The 13,747-nt window shown below is 36.8% G+C and overlaps 2 protein-coding genes across 20 annotated transcripts; one reads left to right on the top strand and one right to left on the bottom strand.

Moving 5' to 3' along the window:
* The first annotated feature begins 989 nt into the window (after positions 1–989).
* LOC148850897 (uncharacterized) lies at positions 990–4,300 on the top strand. Its single transcript, XM_088943370.1, has 6 exons — positions 990–1,150; positions 2,102–2,191; positions 2,650–2,826; positions 3,046–3,144; positions 3,232–3,477; positions 3,758–4,300. The coding sequence occupies exons 2-6, from the start codon at positions 2,132–2,134 to the stop codon at positions 4,055–4,057; spliced, it is 882 nt and encodes a 293-aa protein (XP_088799496.1). The 5' UTR covers positions 990–1,150; positions 2,102–2,131; the 3' UTR covers positions 4,058–4,300.
* A 91-nt stretch (positions 4,301–4,391) lies between these two features.
* LOC148850896 (uncharacterized protein At1g01500-like) lies at positions 4,392–12,474 on the bottom strand. 19 transcript variants are annotated; one of them, XR_016098922.1, is made up of 6 exons: positions 7,197–7,305; positions 7,054–7,107; positions 5,894–6,667; positions 5,757–5,805; positions 4,547–4,791; positions 4,392–4,457 (listed from the first exon to the last, which is right to left on the bottom strand). XR_016098922.1 is itself a non-coding variant. In XM_088943363.1 (6 exons), the coding sequence occupies exons 4-5, from the start codon at positions 6,605–6,607 to the stop codon at positions 5,719–5,721; spliced, it is 801 nt and encodes a 266-aa protein (XP_088799489.1). In that variant the 5' UTR covers positions 6,608–6,667; positions 7,054–7,107; positions 11,195–11,230; positions 12,057–12,457; the 3' UTR covers positions 4,392–4,791; positions 5,700–5,718. The 19 variants fall into 19 exon arrangements, 18 of the variants coding, with proteins under 18 accessions (XP_088799489.1, XP_088799494.1, XP_088799484.1 ...); XM_088943363.1 differs by lacking the exon at positions 7,197–7,305 and adding exons at positions 11,195–11,230; positions 12,057–12,457 and having other exon boundaries at positions 4,392–4,791; positions 5,700–5,805; XM_088943368.1 differs by lacking the exon at positions 7,197–7,305 and adding exons at positions 7,308–7,377; positions 7,581–7,825 and having other exon boundaries at positions 4,392–4,791.
* Between the last annotated feature and the right edge of the window lie 1,273 nt (positions 12,475–13,747).

Genomic DNA, 13,747 nt, shown 5'->3' with positions numbered 1-13,747 from the left:
TTACTTCATCTTCTTTCGAAAACGGAAAAATTATCGATTCATCTTTACTACCTTTTGGCAAGGGCCTGCATCACAAATTCATACTTATATTTATTATTCATGGAGAGATATTCCTAATACACGGTAGGATATGACTGTAAAGTTGATGTAAAAAGGAGCATTCTATGATGAGGCCCACCGGCCCACTACTACATAAGAAAAGTGAACATTTTTTTTTACTAATAAACAAAGTTTAAAACATTGATATACCTGATACATCAATAAAAGCTTATCATGCTATATCAGTAGTTTTTTTAGATTTTACTTTTTTTTTTTCAAAATCGATTCAAAGAAGTTGGTTTAAGGCCCAACTACCTTCTAAATCAATAACTGACCCGATAGACGTATCAATAAGCCATCGACACAATACGTATTGGCCCATCGATTACTTTAAACCATGCTAATAAGTAATTAGCAGTTAAATACAAGGGGAGAGAGAGCATCTGGCACCGTGATACCACACTACTTTGTATTGTGAAGATTGTGTAACACCGTATGGAAGTACGTAGACACTACTTTCTAGAAAGATTTGACAAAAAAAAAAAGCAAAAGGACAAGAATATTTAATAAATAAAGTTGAGGACCACGGAAATCCCATCATTATCATTGTTGAATGTTGACATTTCAACTTTATTTTTCTTTTTTAATTTATGTAATTTTGTTTTGGCATTTCAATGGTTGCTTTGAAAATGAGAGGGCTGAAAATTGACAGCAGCCCATGGGCTCATGGGCCTCAGCCCATGGAAGTGAGCTCAGCTCATTGATGAATCGTCCCTCATCAGCCCTTGAAAGTCGAAAGCAAATTATATGTACGTGTACCCAATACCTGACGGTTAAGATCCTTATATCATGTACGATTGTACGTTTTGGAGTCAACATTAGACACGTTTATTTTCTCTCTCTCTCTCCACTCTATATGCATATAAGGCCACCACCCTCCGGGCTCCAGCCTCCACCCACTCCCACTCCACACTAATTCTGATTTCTGCTTTCTGGTTTCAGTCAACTCACCTTCTCTCTCTCTCCCTCTTCTTCATACCTTGCGGGGGAGAAAAACGAGAAACAGAGAAAAAGCTTTCGAACTCTGTTCCTTCTGCTTCAGCAGCAGCAGGTATGTTCACATAGGTTCGCTCTCCCAGCAGAGAACAGAAATGTTTCCTCATGTGTTGTCTTTCTTTTCTCAGAACTATCTTAATTTCACCATTAATTCTCCCTCTTCGACTTTATTTTCAGTCGTTAGGCTTTAACATAGAGGTCGAATATCCAAGACGTGACCGTTAGTTGTTCGCTGAGAGGTCCTTGCCTCCTTGGTGACCTTTTTCAGAAGACTTTTGTAACTCTCATCGGGTTTAAACATACAAATCATGAATTTGGTCTTCTGAGGAATGATAAATTAAAACGACAATGATCTTGATGAGCTTTTGGTGTTTCCCTGAGTTTTCCTGATCACATACCTCCTTTTTTTTTCCCAACTCTATATGCAAAATTTAGAAAGGATCTTGTTGTTGTTGATTGAGAGGCTACTCAGAAGAAAGAAAGAGTAAAGTCTGTAGTTATTCGTCAATATTGGTTGAATGTTTAGAAAACTGAGCAGGATTTGCCCACGAAGATAATTCCGAAGAAAGAAACATTCAATTCCCAATATGAAGGTTCTTTTGATCTTCATGCTCTAAAAGAAACTAACCACACCATTCTATATGTTTCCCTCTTATCCAGTTTCTAAAACTTGCTTTCTGTAAATTAGTCTCTCTGCTTGCCAATTCTGGAACTGCTTGAAGAGACCATATCAAATGTGATGTTTGGCATAGAACCATCTGTTAATCTGAAGATCATGTGTTTGAATATCTTTGGACTTTGCTGCAGACGAATATTAGTATTTCTAACAAATGCCACTCGTCCTAGAGTATTTTTGTTGATTCATATATGAACTTTGCTCCAATGCATTCAGTACTGTGTTTATACAGTTGACTCTATTAACCTGTTGATCATTTGGTTTGAATTGATAGAAACTTTCAAAAGATCTATTTTAAGTCTAACGTGAATTTTACCGCCTTTGGGTCAGGCTCAATTTAAGGTTGGGAACCCTGTCACCATGTTTCGGAGAAAGAACTTGCATCATCAGGAGAATGATTCTTCACACAAAGACGCTATGGTAAACAGAGGATTATAGACTTAGAAGATAGGCAGACATGTTTATTTGTTTTTTCATTACAATTTACAAATCGCAGGATATGGCTTTAGAAGCCTTCATTACCTTTTTTATGGACAAATACTTCAATTTGATCCTTGAGTCCTCATTTATTGACCTAATAACTCAACTGAGGTTCCATACCATTGGTAAACATAAAATTAAAGAGTCCATCAAATGGTTTATAAGCTACAGGGGAAATGGCAATGCATTGCTGAGAGAATATTGCTAGAACTATATTCTGAATCATTTCCACAGTTTTTGGTCCACGAGAAGTTTTAATCAAATAAGTAGATCAGTCCTTTTTAAAGCAATTTTTTATGCTTTTCATGAAGCAAACATGATATCAAAATTCACTGATGTTAAACAAGATGGTAATGTGGTTAGTTCTAAAATATAGCAAATCTTTATTCTGTGAGCAGGTTAAAGAGGTCCGAATTGCCATTGGTCCACTATCAGACCGTAGTCTACAATACTGTACTGATGCATGCCTGAAAAGATATTTAGAAGCTCGGAACTGGAACCTGGAAAAGTCTAAGAAAATGCTGGAAGAAACACTGAACTGGAGGTCAACTTATAAGCCTGAGGAGATCCGTTGGGTAAGTCCGGCAAATTTTACTCCAGTCTAGTACATATCAAATACCACCCATACTTATATCTATGTTGTTTGTTAAACATTCTTGCAAGTGAAGAGAATGTTTATTATATAGGATCTACTTGCTATATAGTGGAGTAACTCTCTGTAACAAAATTTGTTGGACTTTCTAGCTTGAGGTTAAGTTATGAATATTGGACTTACGGACCTGTTTAATTATCAGCATGAAGTGGAAAAAGAAGGTGAGACAGGGAAAGTGTCCACAGCAAACTTTCATGATCGACATGGGAGGACTGTTCTTATAATGAGACCAGGAATGCAGGTTTTGTACTCAGTTTCCATTTCAGGTTTTGCATCAGTTCTAGTGGTTTTTGAAAAATAATCTCTTTTGCATTTTTTTTTTTTCCAGAATACATCATCATCAGATGGCCACATCCGACATCTAGTGTATCTGCTAGAGAATGCTATCCTTAACCTTCCTGAGGATCAAGAACAGATGTCATGGTTGATAGACTTCACCGGATGGTCATTGAGCGCCAGTGTTCCCATCAAAACAGCCAGGGATTCTGCACACATTTTACAAAACCATTATCCTGAGAGGCTTGCTGTAGCATTTCTCTACAACCCCCCAAGGATTTTTGAAGCTTTTTGGAAGGTTTGGGCCCCCAATTCACCCCACAATTAATTCTGTTTTTTTTTTAAGGGTACATAGGTGTTACAAATACGAAGTAGTCTTTAAGAATCCGGATCAACCTAGTCATTTCAATGGACAAACCCGGGAGTGACTGAGAAACCATCAAGTTATTAAGTAATCTGATTGAATGGCCTAGTTCTAACTAATCCAGATAGCCTGGGTGGTTTTCCTTGCTGCCTTTTTTGATAAGATATTCCAATTTCTATCAGTTCATTGAGCTGCTCACATTTTGTCTGTGCAGGTTATCAAATACTTCCTGGATCAGAAAACATTCCAGAAGGTGAAATTCGTCTACCCAAATAACAAAGACAGCGTGGAGCTCATGCGGTTGTATTTTGATGTTGAGAACCTTCCAGTGGAGTTCGGGGGAAAAGCTAAGCTGCAGTATGACCATGAAGAATTCTCAAGATTAATGATGCAGGACGATGTTAAAGCTGCCAGAGTGTGGGGATTTGAAAACAAGCTTTGCCATATCAATAATGTTTATTCAGGAGCAGAGGTGTCTCCCGAGCAGGTGCCTCTTGCACCACCAGCAAGCTGAATTAGCCCAACCCAACAACCAGACAGTACCATTTGGTAGTCATAATTGATGCCTTGTATGGTTTCCACGGCCCTTGAGTTAATTGTGGCCGACCATTATCTCATTTGAAAAAGAAGAATAAAAGTCAGAGCTGATTCAAGCTCAATTAGTAGGTTTCCAAAGAAAAATCAGCAAAATGAGACCCATTCATGGATCAAACTGATCATAATTCAGGTATGAACATTGCAGAGCTTATTCCTGGAACCAGCAGAAGCGTACAATTAACCATTTACAATAACAATAGCAAGTGGGATGATTATCAAATTTAACCATAGATAGACCATAAGAATTCGTATCACCCATCCAGAAGACCCACCTTTCTTTCCATTAACAGAAAAAAAAGGCCTCAGTGCTAGCAGACCTGTTGAACAAGCAACACAGTTGAGTGCAAATTGTGCAATGAAATGCATCTCAGGAATAAAATGTAATGAATAGGATTACAAGGCGAACCAGGAAGTCTATGACTACAATAGCCTTCTTTTAAAGCTTCTAGTGGTTGCTTGATAAGTGCGGACTAGAAAACCTACTCCTATTCCAAGACCCAAACAAACTCCCAGGCTAATCCCAACGCCCACCCTCACTCCAGCGTTGAACCATGAGAGTTCGCCACCGTAACCTTCTAAATATTCTGCTCCTGTGTACTGCTCATTGTAGTCTTTTATTGTCTCTGGTTTATATTTCTGGTACTCCGATATCTGCAATCAAGGAAACAGGAATCAGGATGATAACAAAGCAGGAAGATCATAGCTGAAAGCTACAGGTTAATAATGATAGCAAAGTAATAACCAATTGTTGAACTTATCAAAGCCAGATGAAAAGTAATCTCACTGTCAAAGAGATTCAATCTGCAATAACTAAATTCTCAAATCTCAACTACTACAAGGCATTTAAGTTGATGACTCAAACAGTATCTAATTCTTTTGAACTTCAAGTATCCCCTCCCACTACCATCCTCACAATAGAGATTTCGTTGGCTACTAATTATGCGTCCTTCTAATCTAATCCATTTAAAGGCGATCCGAATTTGATCTTGGATCAAGTATGAATCCACACGCATCTCATCTCAAATGACCCAATCTGATGATACAGGAAAAACTTATGACCAACCAGTCAACCGGTATCAGAAAAGTGGTAATCAATCGGGTGGTTTTCATCAAAATTCACACGGGGTTGAGATTGGTCAAAGTTGGGTATCGTACTTTTCCTGCATCATAGATTTGCCCTAATGCTACGTCATGGTGATTTCGATCTCTGTAATCAACCGAAAATGTTAAAAACCTGATTGTCCAAATATCTTTTCCTGATTCAGGGACTGAAAAATTGAAGCTTCTGAATTGAGAAACCAATTCTCATTTTTATGGGTCTCGCTATGTGTCCGTTTTGCTGATGATAGTAAGACCCAAAGAAGAGAATTAATTTCATTAAAGAACACAGTCAGGTTTTTTTTCATATGTTTTAATTTTATAAAAAAAAAAAAGCCAGATTCTGAAGTTAAGGGTGTCCTTGCCAATTATATGATATTGTTATCCAAAACAAAACTACTCCTGCACCATTCAACCCATGAGCTTGAGCTTTAGGGATAGATATATATTCTTTAACACACCCTCTCACACGAAATTTAATTAATTATAACAGGAGCAACGAGAATCCAACACTAGACCAAGATCATTCATATGGATTAAAACCCCCCAAGTGTGGCCGCAGATTTCCTGAAATGGATCATCTTCGTCAGTCCAAGAGCATCAGTTTCAAACAAGGAACACTTGGGCAAGCAGAACGAATTAGCAAACGAAGTACCTGGAAAGCAAGCTCAGATGGATTATCTTTCTCGCATTCAGTTGTTTCATTCTCTGGGATTGAATCCAACATCCCTTTTATTCTGTGCTTCTTTCGAAAACTGAGCTGCAGAGTCTTTGTCAAGATGATAGGAGTCCCAGAGAAACAACCTGCAACATAAACGTCAATGGTTGGTGAAAGTAACTCAGGACCCACATACTGTTTCCCCTTCAAGAATCCTGTTCCTGCAACTATCTTGGATTCACAACTCATGCTCCACCGCTTTCCATGGCTTTTGTTTTTCAATTCATCGACAGAACCATTACAATTAGACATCTCCAGTACGCCAGAGAGCACCAGTTTGTCTTTGTCATGAATATCGAACTTCACACTCCCAGTCATCATTATTCTGTCTGTGCTCACAAATGTGACTTCTTCAGATTTCTTATCCGCTCGGTCTCGTCTAAGAAGGGAAGAGATGCCTTCAGAGTAGATGCTACTTCTCACACCATTCACTTCTAGGTGGGTTTCAGGGCTGAGTGGGATATGGTTGAGAGTCAGGTACTCGGGGGTTGAATTGTCGACCTCACAATTACTGATCCTCACATAGAACACTCTCAGTTGGAACCAAGATGACGATAACATGCTGCAGAATTGGTAAGGAGACTGCTTTATAATCTTTCGGCCATGATCATCTGGTTCATCCTCGTTCACAGTCTCGTAGGAATGCCCCATGGCTTTTGAGTTTAATCTTCTTCACTAGATAGCTTTTGCATTCATATAATTGGAAGAAACCTGTTACAAACGAGGATGGATACTTGAGAAAGAATTATATACGAAAGAATAAACTGAACAAGAATTACAGAGCCCCGTTCAAAGTTTGGATATTGAAATGGAAGATTAAAAGAAAAAAAAGAAGAAGATGAACCCAGAAACGTAGCTGCCCAAGTTCCAAATCTTTAGATTAAATTCAATAAAATAAAACCAAATTAAATGGAACAGAAATTTTTGCGAAACAAGAACAGGAAACAGAGAACGGAGGGTTTCGGTTAAAGCTGAAATAGTCCACCAAAGACTAGGGTGGCAGAAGTGAATAGAAGCATCTCTGTGTTACGATGTCAATTCAACACGAAAGAAACCCAGTTGCGAGGAGGAGAACCTTCTCTAACAAAATACAGTACCTACTTAACGGGTGCTTGTCTTGGTTGGGTAGGGCGGTGCTCGAATCATGAAATCTGCATACAAATGTATACCAAATTATTCCTGCTCAGAACAATGTAAATCCATCGAGTCTTAAACAAAGGAATAGAAAGAACCCAGATACTAGATGAAAACAAAGTGTCTAACTGTCAATGTTGCAAGTCTGAAAAAGAATAGAACTCAGAGCTAGAGCTAGAAAAGAAAAGTAGAAAAGAATTCAAGCACAGAGACCCACCAATAGGACGCCGAACCAGATAAATAAAGAAGAAGAACCTCTTTAGTTCAGTTATCGGTTATACTTGTATCTGATGCAAGAACAAGCTCCAAAATCGTTAATTGCCAAAAAAGAAAAAAAAAAAAAAAAAAAACTTTGGCTCTTCTTATAAAAGAGAAAACAGTCCGATTCACAGTGAATGATATAGGGCCACTCTCCTTGTTCTTGTTTATGAAAAGTTATGTAATTTCTTATGAAGCGGCCTTGATAGGAGCAAAAATTTCAGCTTCTTACCTTGGCCTCACGTCAATACAACGACCATCCCAAAATGGTAGTCCATTTATTTTTCCTTTCTCCCCACTTGACCCTTTCTCCACTTTGCTAATAAGTGGTCTTCTATCATCCACAGGATCACGTTGTGGCCCCAAGAGATTTGTCGAATCTCTTTGAAGAGGCCATGACCATGAAACCAAAGAATAATAGTATCTTGGAGAAAATTTGGACAGGCAACAAGAAAATACTCAGAAGTTAAATTGTTCACGTCCTCAAATCTCTTAAGCAGACAAATAGGCTTTCTTTTTAACTATTTTATTATTTTTAAATTAATATGAAGAAAGAGGCTAGAGGTGGAAAAAATAAAGAAATCTTTCTCCTGCTTTTGATCAGATTGTTTGATTCGGGATGTGATTTTGCTAAAATGTTATTGGCAACGAATGGTGACTAGATAGGAGAATGGGCCCAGTATGAGTAAGACTCTGGGATCTTATCCAACCCAGCACGCTCAATATGTGGACTTCTCGCCCTGAAAGGGATGTGAAGGCTTTTGAAAATTTATATTTTTCCAGGTGTTCAGGATAAACTTAGAACCCTTTGATCATATTGGATATGTGTTAGAATTAACAAATATATATGTTGAGGTTTCAATTAATCACATTGACAATTCCATGAGTTTCTTTAAGTAATCATTCAGTGAACACACACAAGAAGGTTGGTGAGCTCAGTAAGACACAATAATGGGGTGTTTTTGTTTTCATTTATCGTTAAAATTGCCACATCAACAAGAAAAAAACGTGTTCTTGAACTTTGTTTTTTTTTTTTTTTTGAGAAGCAAAAATAAGTTGATTTTGTCGGAAAAAAATGCAATGCATGTTTTTTGAAAGTTGAAACCATCAAAATAATGATTTTTAGAATAAAAATAAATGTTGGGGTAGAGATGTTGTATGATTTAGGGCGCTCTCGTTTTTTGGATTTTGAGAGGGGGTAATTTTTTATTTTTTTGGCTTTCAGGAGAGGGGGGAAAGGTGGTCAATAGAATTTTTGTTTCCATTGACCAAGATGCCCATGTTCATTTTTCAGATTTATGTGGGATACATAGAAAATTTATTTTTCCTCCTATGTGGGTAAGTAACTTTCCCACCTAGGAAGAGGGATGGCAATTTTCCCCATCCCCATTGGGTATCTGGCCTCCCCGACCCAATGGAGTTGGGGATGGGGATTGCGTTGGCAAGTTGGGGTCAGGGATGGGGATTAATAGGGATCCCCAATTGGGATCAGGGTCGGGATGAGGAATGAAGTCTCTGCCCCACCCAGCCCCGATTATATATTTTAAGTAAATTTATTTTTAACAAATGCTAATTAAAAAATTTCGAGGATTGGGAGTGGGGATTTATTTTAAAATTGGGGTCAGGGACGGGAAATATGATCCTCACCCAGAACCTACCCTGTTGCCATTTTAATTGCCAACACTTTCTAAGTTATCTTATTTACCTGGGAAATAAAAGAACATGGGTAAATACATTTACATGATACCTAAGGAATACAAGTTAATATTGAAAACTTTTTAACTAAACACTTTCCACGAGACATGTGGTTGTTTGGTTTATTATAGACGATTCCCATCTATAATATATCGTGGACTAGGACCATCCATCGTAGTTATTTTTTTAGTTTATTTTCCTTTTGATTTGATTTTATTTGTATATTATTTATTACAATTTTTAATATGTGCAAATAATATTATGATAATTTTTTAAAATTGAACCATTTCCATTATTTTTTGTTAATAAAATTTTAAAGATAAAAAGTAATTACTTTTAAATTATTTTTATTGCCTTTTTTGTTAATAAAAATGATTTCTATTATTAGATAATTTCATATTCTACACATTTTATCCTCTAATGTTTCACATTTATTTGGCATATTCAATTACATATTGGTGTTTTATTTTATCCATTATTGTTTTGTTTTATTTTTCAATTTATTTTGGATTTAAAATATAAGAAATTTTCGTTCATAATCAACCATATAAATCATCTTATAAGTTGTATATGAGATGTATGTAATCAATAAGTGTGATTTGGATTGGTCGATGCCACATTTGCAGAACACCCCTTTAGGCATGGATAATTTTAGTTCACACATTTTATCCACAATTCAAAACAAATGTAGACATCATTGTGGTGTGGATTGGTTCCTGCCATAGTGGTGTGGAGTAAAGTTCAAAATATTGATACAGGGTAATACGCTGATAGGGCGTATCAAATTGTATCGGTTCTGTTTTTAAGGGTGATACGCCAATCTACCCTTTGAACCACTTGTTGACCTGAAACATCTCTTGTTGGGACGTATCGGGAAGGCTTTGATACGATACGTATCGACCGATATAGGCTGATATGTGACAAAATTTTGATCCTTGGTGTAGAGTGGATTAGTCTAGACCCACCAATTTCTCATCCAAATTGCAAAACACCCCTTGAACCATCGTCTTCTATTGGGACACCCTATTTTCCCTATAGTGCCGTGGTGTACTCCCTAGGAGATACATCTATCCCTAAGGCCTTGCCTGTGTTTCAATAAGTCATTTACCATGGGTAATGCACATATCTATGCTACACTTACCAATATTTTTTTATTCTCTTGGTAAAATTGTATAATGATTATTTTATCCAAAAAAGTGACATTATTGAAGGGATAATATTGTCCAATCACATATTAATAAATTTTTATATGAATGAATAAATAATTTACCCAAGTCTCGGGAGCGCATTACTAGCCTAGGTAAATGTGCCACTCCGTATTTTTTTTTTGTTTGACTCACCAATATCGAATACGAATAAACAGTTTTTTTTTTTTTTTTTGTGAGACCCACAGCCAACTTATCCACCCCAATTCTTGGAAAATGAACGAGGCCTAAATGTGAGCCTCCGCCATCTTACATGCAACCTCCAACATTCTCTCTAATTTTTTTACTCTTTTACACTAACACTAAAGACAGTAGGAGAGATGACTTGATGGACAGGTCCTAATAATTTCATCTATTATTCTTTTTTGCTCCCAGATATCATCCTATCTATAAGAAGTCTGCCCACACCTACACACACAAGACACCCCAACAGTGCATTGGGAACATTCCCATTAATGATAACATACAAGTAGGGGAATGTGTAGTAATGGGTAGAGTTCTTATGATGAGTTCTTATATCATATGGGCAGGTATGGGTAAAGTTTTTATGCTGGATAGGAGATCCAAGAAAAGAGAGAAAAATCAGAGGACCCAATTCTTATCTTCCTTGCCTTATTCCTATCAATAACTCAATAATGCTAAAGAGAAAGCAAATTTAATACTAACTAATTAAAAAAAGAGAGAGATAGAATAAAAGGAATATACAAGTTTATACGTAATACTGCAAGGAGAGATTTTAAAGCAAAAAATTAACATTTATGAAACTATATCTCAAGATGGAAAATTTATGGATGCATTAATCTGTTTTTCTTCATCCAAATCTATCCCAAGACCTTAATCTCCACAAACATTAATGTGAAATAGATAAAAAACAAAGACGGTTTTATACGAACTGGCTGGAAACAAAAAAGAGTAATAGAAGAAATTATCAGGACAGGTGTATTACCTATCACAGTCGTTATTTTTCAATTTGCCCAGGTTCCTGCAGCGGAATTGTCACATGAGAAAGGATTAGAGAGAAAAATCAAGGAAGAAAATCTGAACTGCTTTTCTCTACAAAATCTCAGCAGACCAAGGTTTTTAAAAACGAACCGGAAACAGAACCGGTCAGGGGACCGGCTTCTGGTTAAGCGGTTCAATCATCTGGGTCGAACGATTCGATTCATGACGTTATAAGTAAATAAAAAATATATTTATAAATAATAAAAACAGAATTAATGATTTTGGGGAATTGATGACTTTGTTGATGATTCTTAACAAGGCCAGAGGAGTAATGTCGTTTTCCTTTTCATTTTACCTACGGTGAATTTCTAGAATGAGGAGATTGACAAGTTCAAACTTTTTGGGGAATTGATGACTTCAATTGATGATTCTTAACAAGGCCAGAGGAGCAATGACATTTTCCTTTTCTTTTTACCTAGGGTGAATTTTTAGAATGAGGAGATTGACAAGTTCAAACTTTTGGGGGAATTGATAATTTCAGTTGATGATTCTTAATAAGGCCAGAGGAACAATGCCATTTTCCTTTTCATTTTACCTAGGGTGAATTTCTAGAATGAGGAGATTGACAAGTTCAAACTTTTTGGGGAATTGATAACTTTAGTTGATGATTCTTAAAAAGGCCAGAGGAGCAATGTCGTTTTCCTTTTCTTTTTACCTAGGGTGAATTTCTAGAATGGGGAGATGAGATCCTGATATGATTCTCTTAAAACATTTTATGTATATATCTCAAGTTGAAGACAAATAGGCTTAATTTTCTATTATCTTTATCTATCAATTATAAGAAAGATAGGCTTCAGGTCCTTCACCGATTCACTGCTGCTAATGGTGGTGTGACGGTGGGTTTGCCGCCAATGGGATCAGGCTTGGTCGTAGGTGATTGCCGCTGCAAGCTTGCAACTATTACTGCTGTTAGAAAGTAGAAACCCCCGCAAAATCGCCACTGTAAAATTGCCCGTCGCTGCAAAATCGTCGGCCGCCGCTACAAATCGGTCACCAGACCTGTTTTTGGCCACATTTGTTACTACTGGACAGCTGGACCTGCTGTAAAATCAACGCTGCCGCTGTAGATGAAGTTCACCGCCATCACTAGTCGCCGTGAATCGCCATCGGACACCGTATTTGTGGCCGGTTGGGTGTGAGGGCTGAGAGGAGGGAAGGGTTAGAACGAAAATGGGGTCGTTCTAACCCTAAGCATGTAAGATTTGGGGTCAGGAATATGGTAGTAATTTATTTATTTTTTATTTTTTATTTTATTAAATCATAAAAAATAAAAAATTATAACCAGACCCGGGTCGAACGGTTTAGCGGTTCAACCGCCCGAGTCAACATTTTTTGACTTTTTCAATGTTTTTTAAGAAATTGCCGGTTTGTAATATAACCAGACCCGGGGGACTAACTGGTTACTGGTTTTTCCGGTCCAATCCAGTTTTAAAAACCATGCAGCAGACAATCTAAAGAAATCAATTGTTGCTTGAATTATTTACAAAATAGGAAAGAAGTGAAGTGGAAAATAGGAGAATCAGGTATTTTGGGTTCATTTTCTCTGCTATGAACTATAGAAAGAATCCAGAACCCAAAACCATTTTCTCCTCCTTGGTATGAATAAATACGTTGTTTGCGTTAGTATTTAAAGGCTTAACACATAGAAGGGGGGCAAAATATGATTTTAGAAATTTTAAGGCCTCATTCGCTTTTGGATAAGTTATTTGACTAGGTAAGTGTATTTATTCATTTTCTTTTATTTCTTAAGTAAATAAGACAACGACTATTTTAGCTATAAAAATCTATTATTAAAAGAGACATTTTTGTCCTATATAAGTGTTGATAACTTTCTCCCACCTAGAAGATGAGCCATGAAAATAAATTTTCTCCCTCTCAAAATCCAAAAACAAGCCCCTCTAATTGAATCAAGTAACAAACATTACATGAGAATAGCATGTGATATTTTTGTGATAGAGGATATGTGTAAGTCTTTTACCTTTGTGATTTATTGAAGATGATGAGATATATTTTAAGGAGAATGACCAATCAGCCCATCTCGGAATTTTATAACCCCAAATTACAGGGGAAATGCATCCTAACCGTGACTTGATGTCAAATTCACGGGTAGGATGTGATTTATAGGGGGGAGTAGGGGGGCTGGAATTCAGAATTCTGCATGTTACATATTTGGTTTCAGTTTCATAAACAAAAAACACATTAATAACTAATAACATGTTTTTCATGTTTTTTAAGAAACAATTTCTTTTCAAAGCACATAGTTTTAATTTGTTTTTGCTTTGCAACTCACCTAAAAAAAGCACGTTGAAAAACAACCCTAAGCGTGAGAAACATTTCTTGAATATATTTTCCTAGTCTTCTTCTTTTTTTTTTTTTTTTAATTTTCATGAAAAGATAATACAAGTTGGTTATTGGTGCCGCCAAGTCATCTGCTGGTACTGTGCATATGGGTGCAACGTGATTAGACGGCAGTTTATGAATTTGTATCGTTCACGCA

The sequence above is a fragment of the Nelumbo lutea genome, chromosome 5 (assembly GCF_056320005.1).
Source record: "Nelumbo lutea isolate HS-2025 chromosome 5, American lotus-T2T, whole genome shotgun sequence".
Taxonomy (NCBI): domain Eukaryota; kingdom Viridiplantae; phylum Streptophyta; class Magnoliopsida; order Proteales; family Nelumbonaceae; genus Nelumbo; species Nelumbo lutea.
The sequence above is the reverse complement of the archived record's forward strand: the minus strand, read 5'-3'. Positions and strand labels throughout refer to the sequence as shown.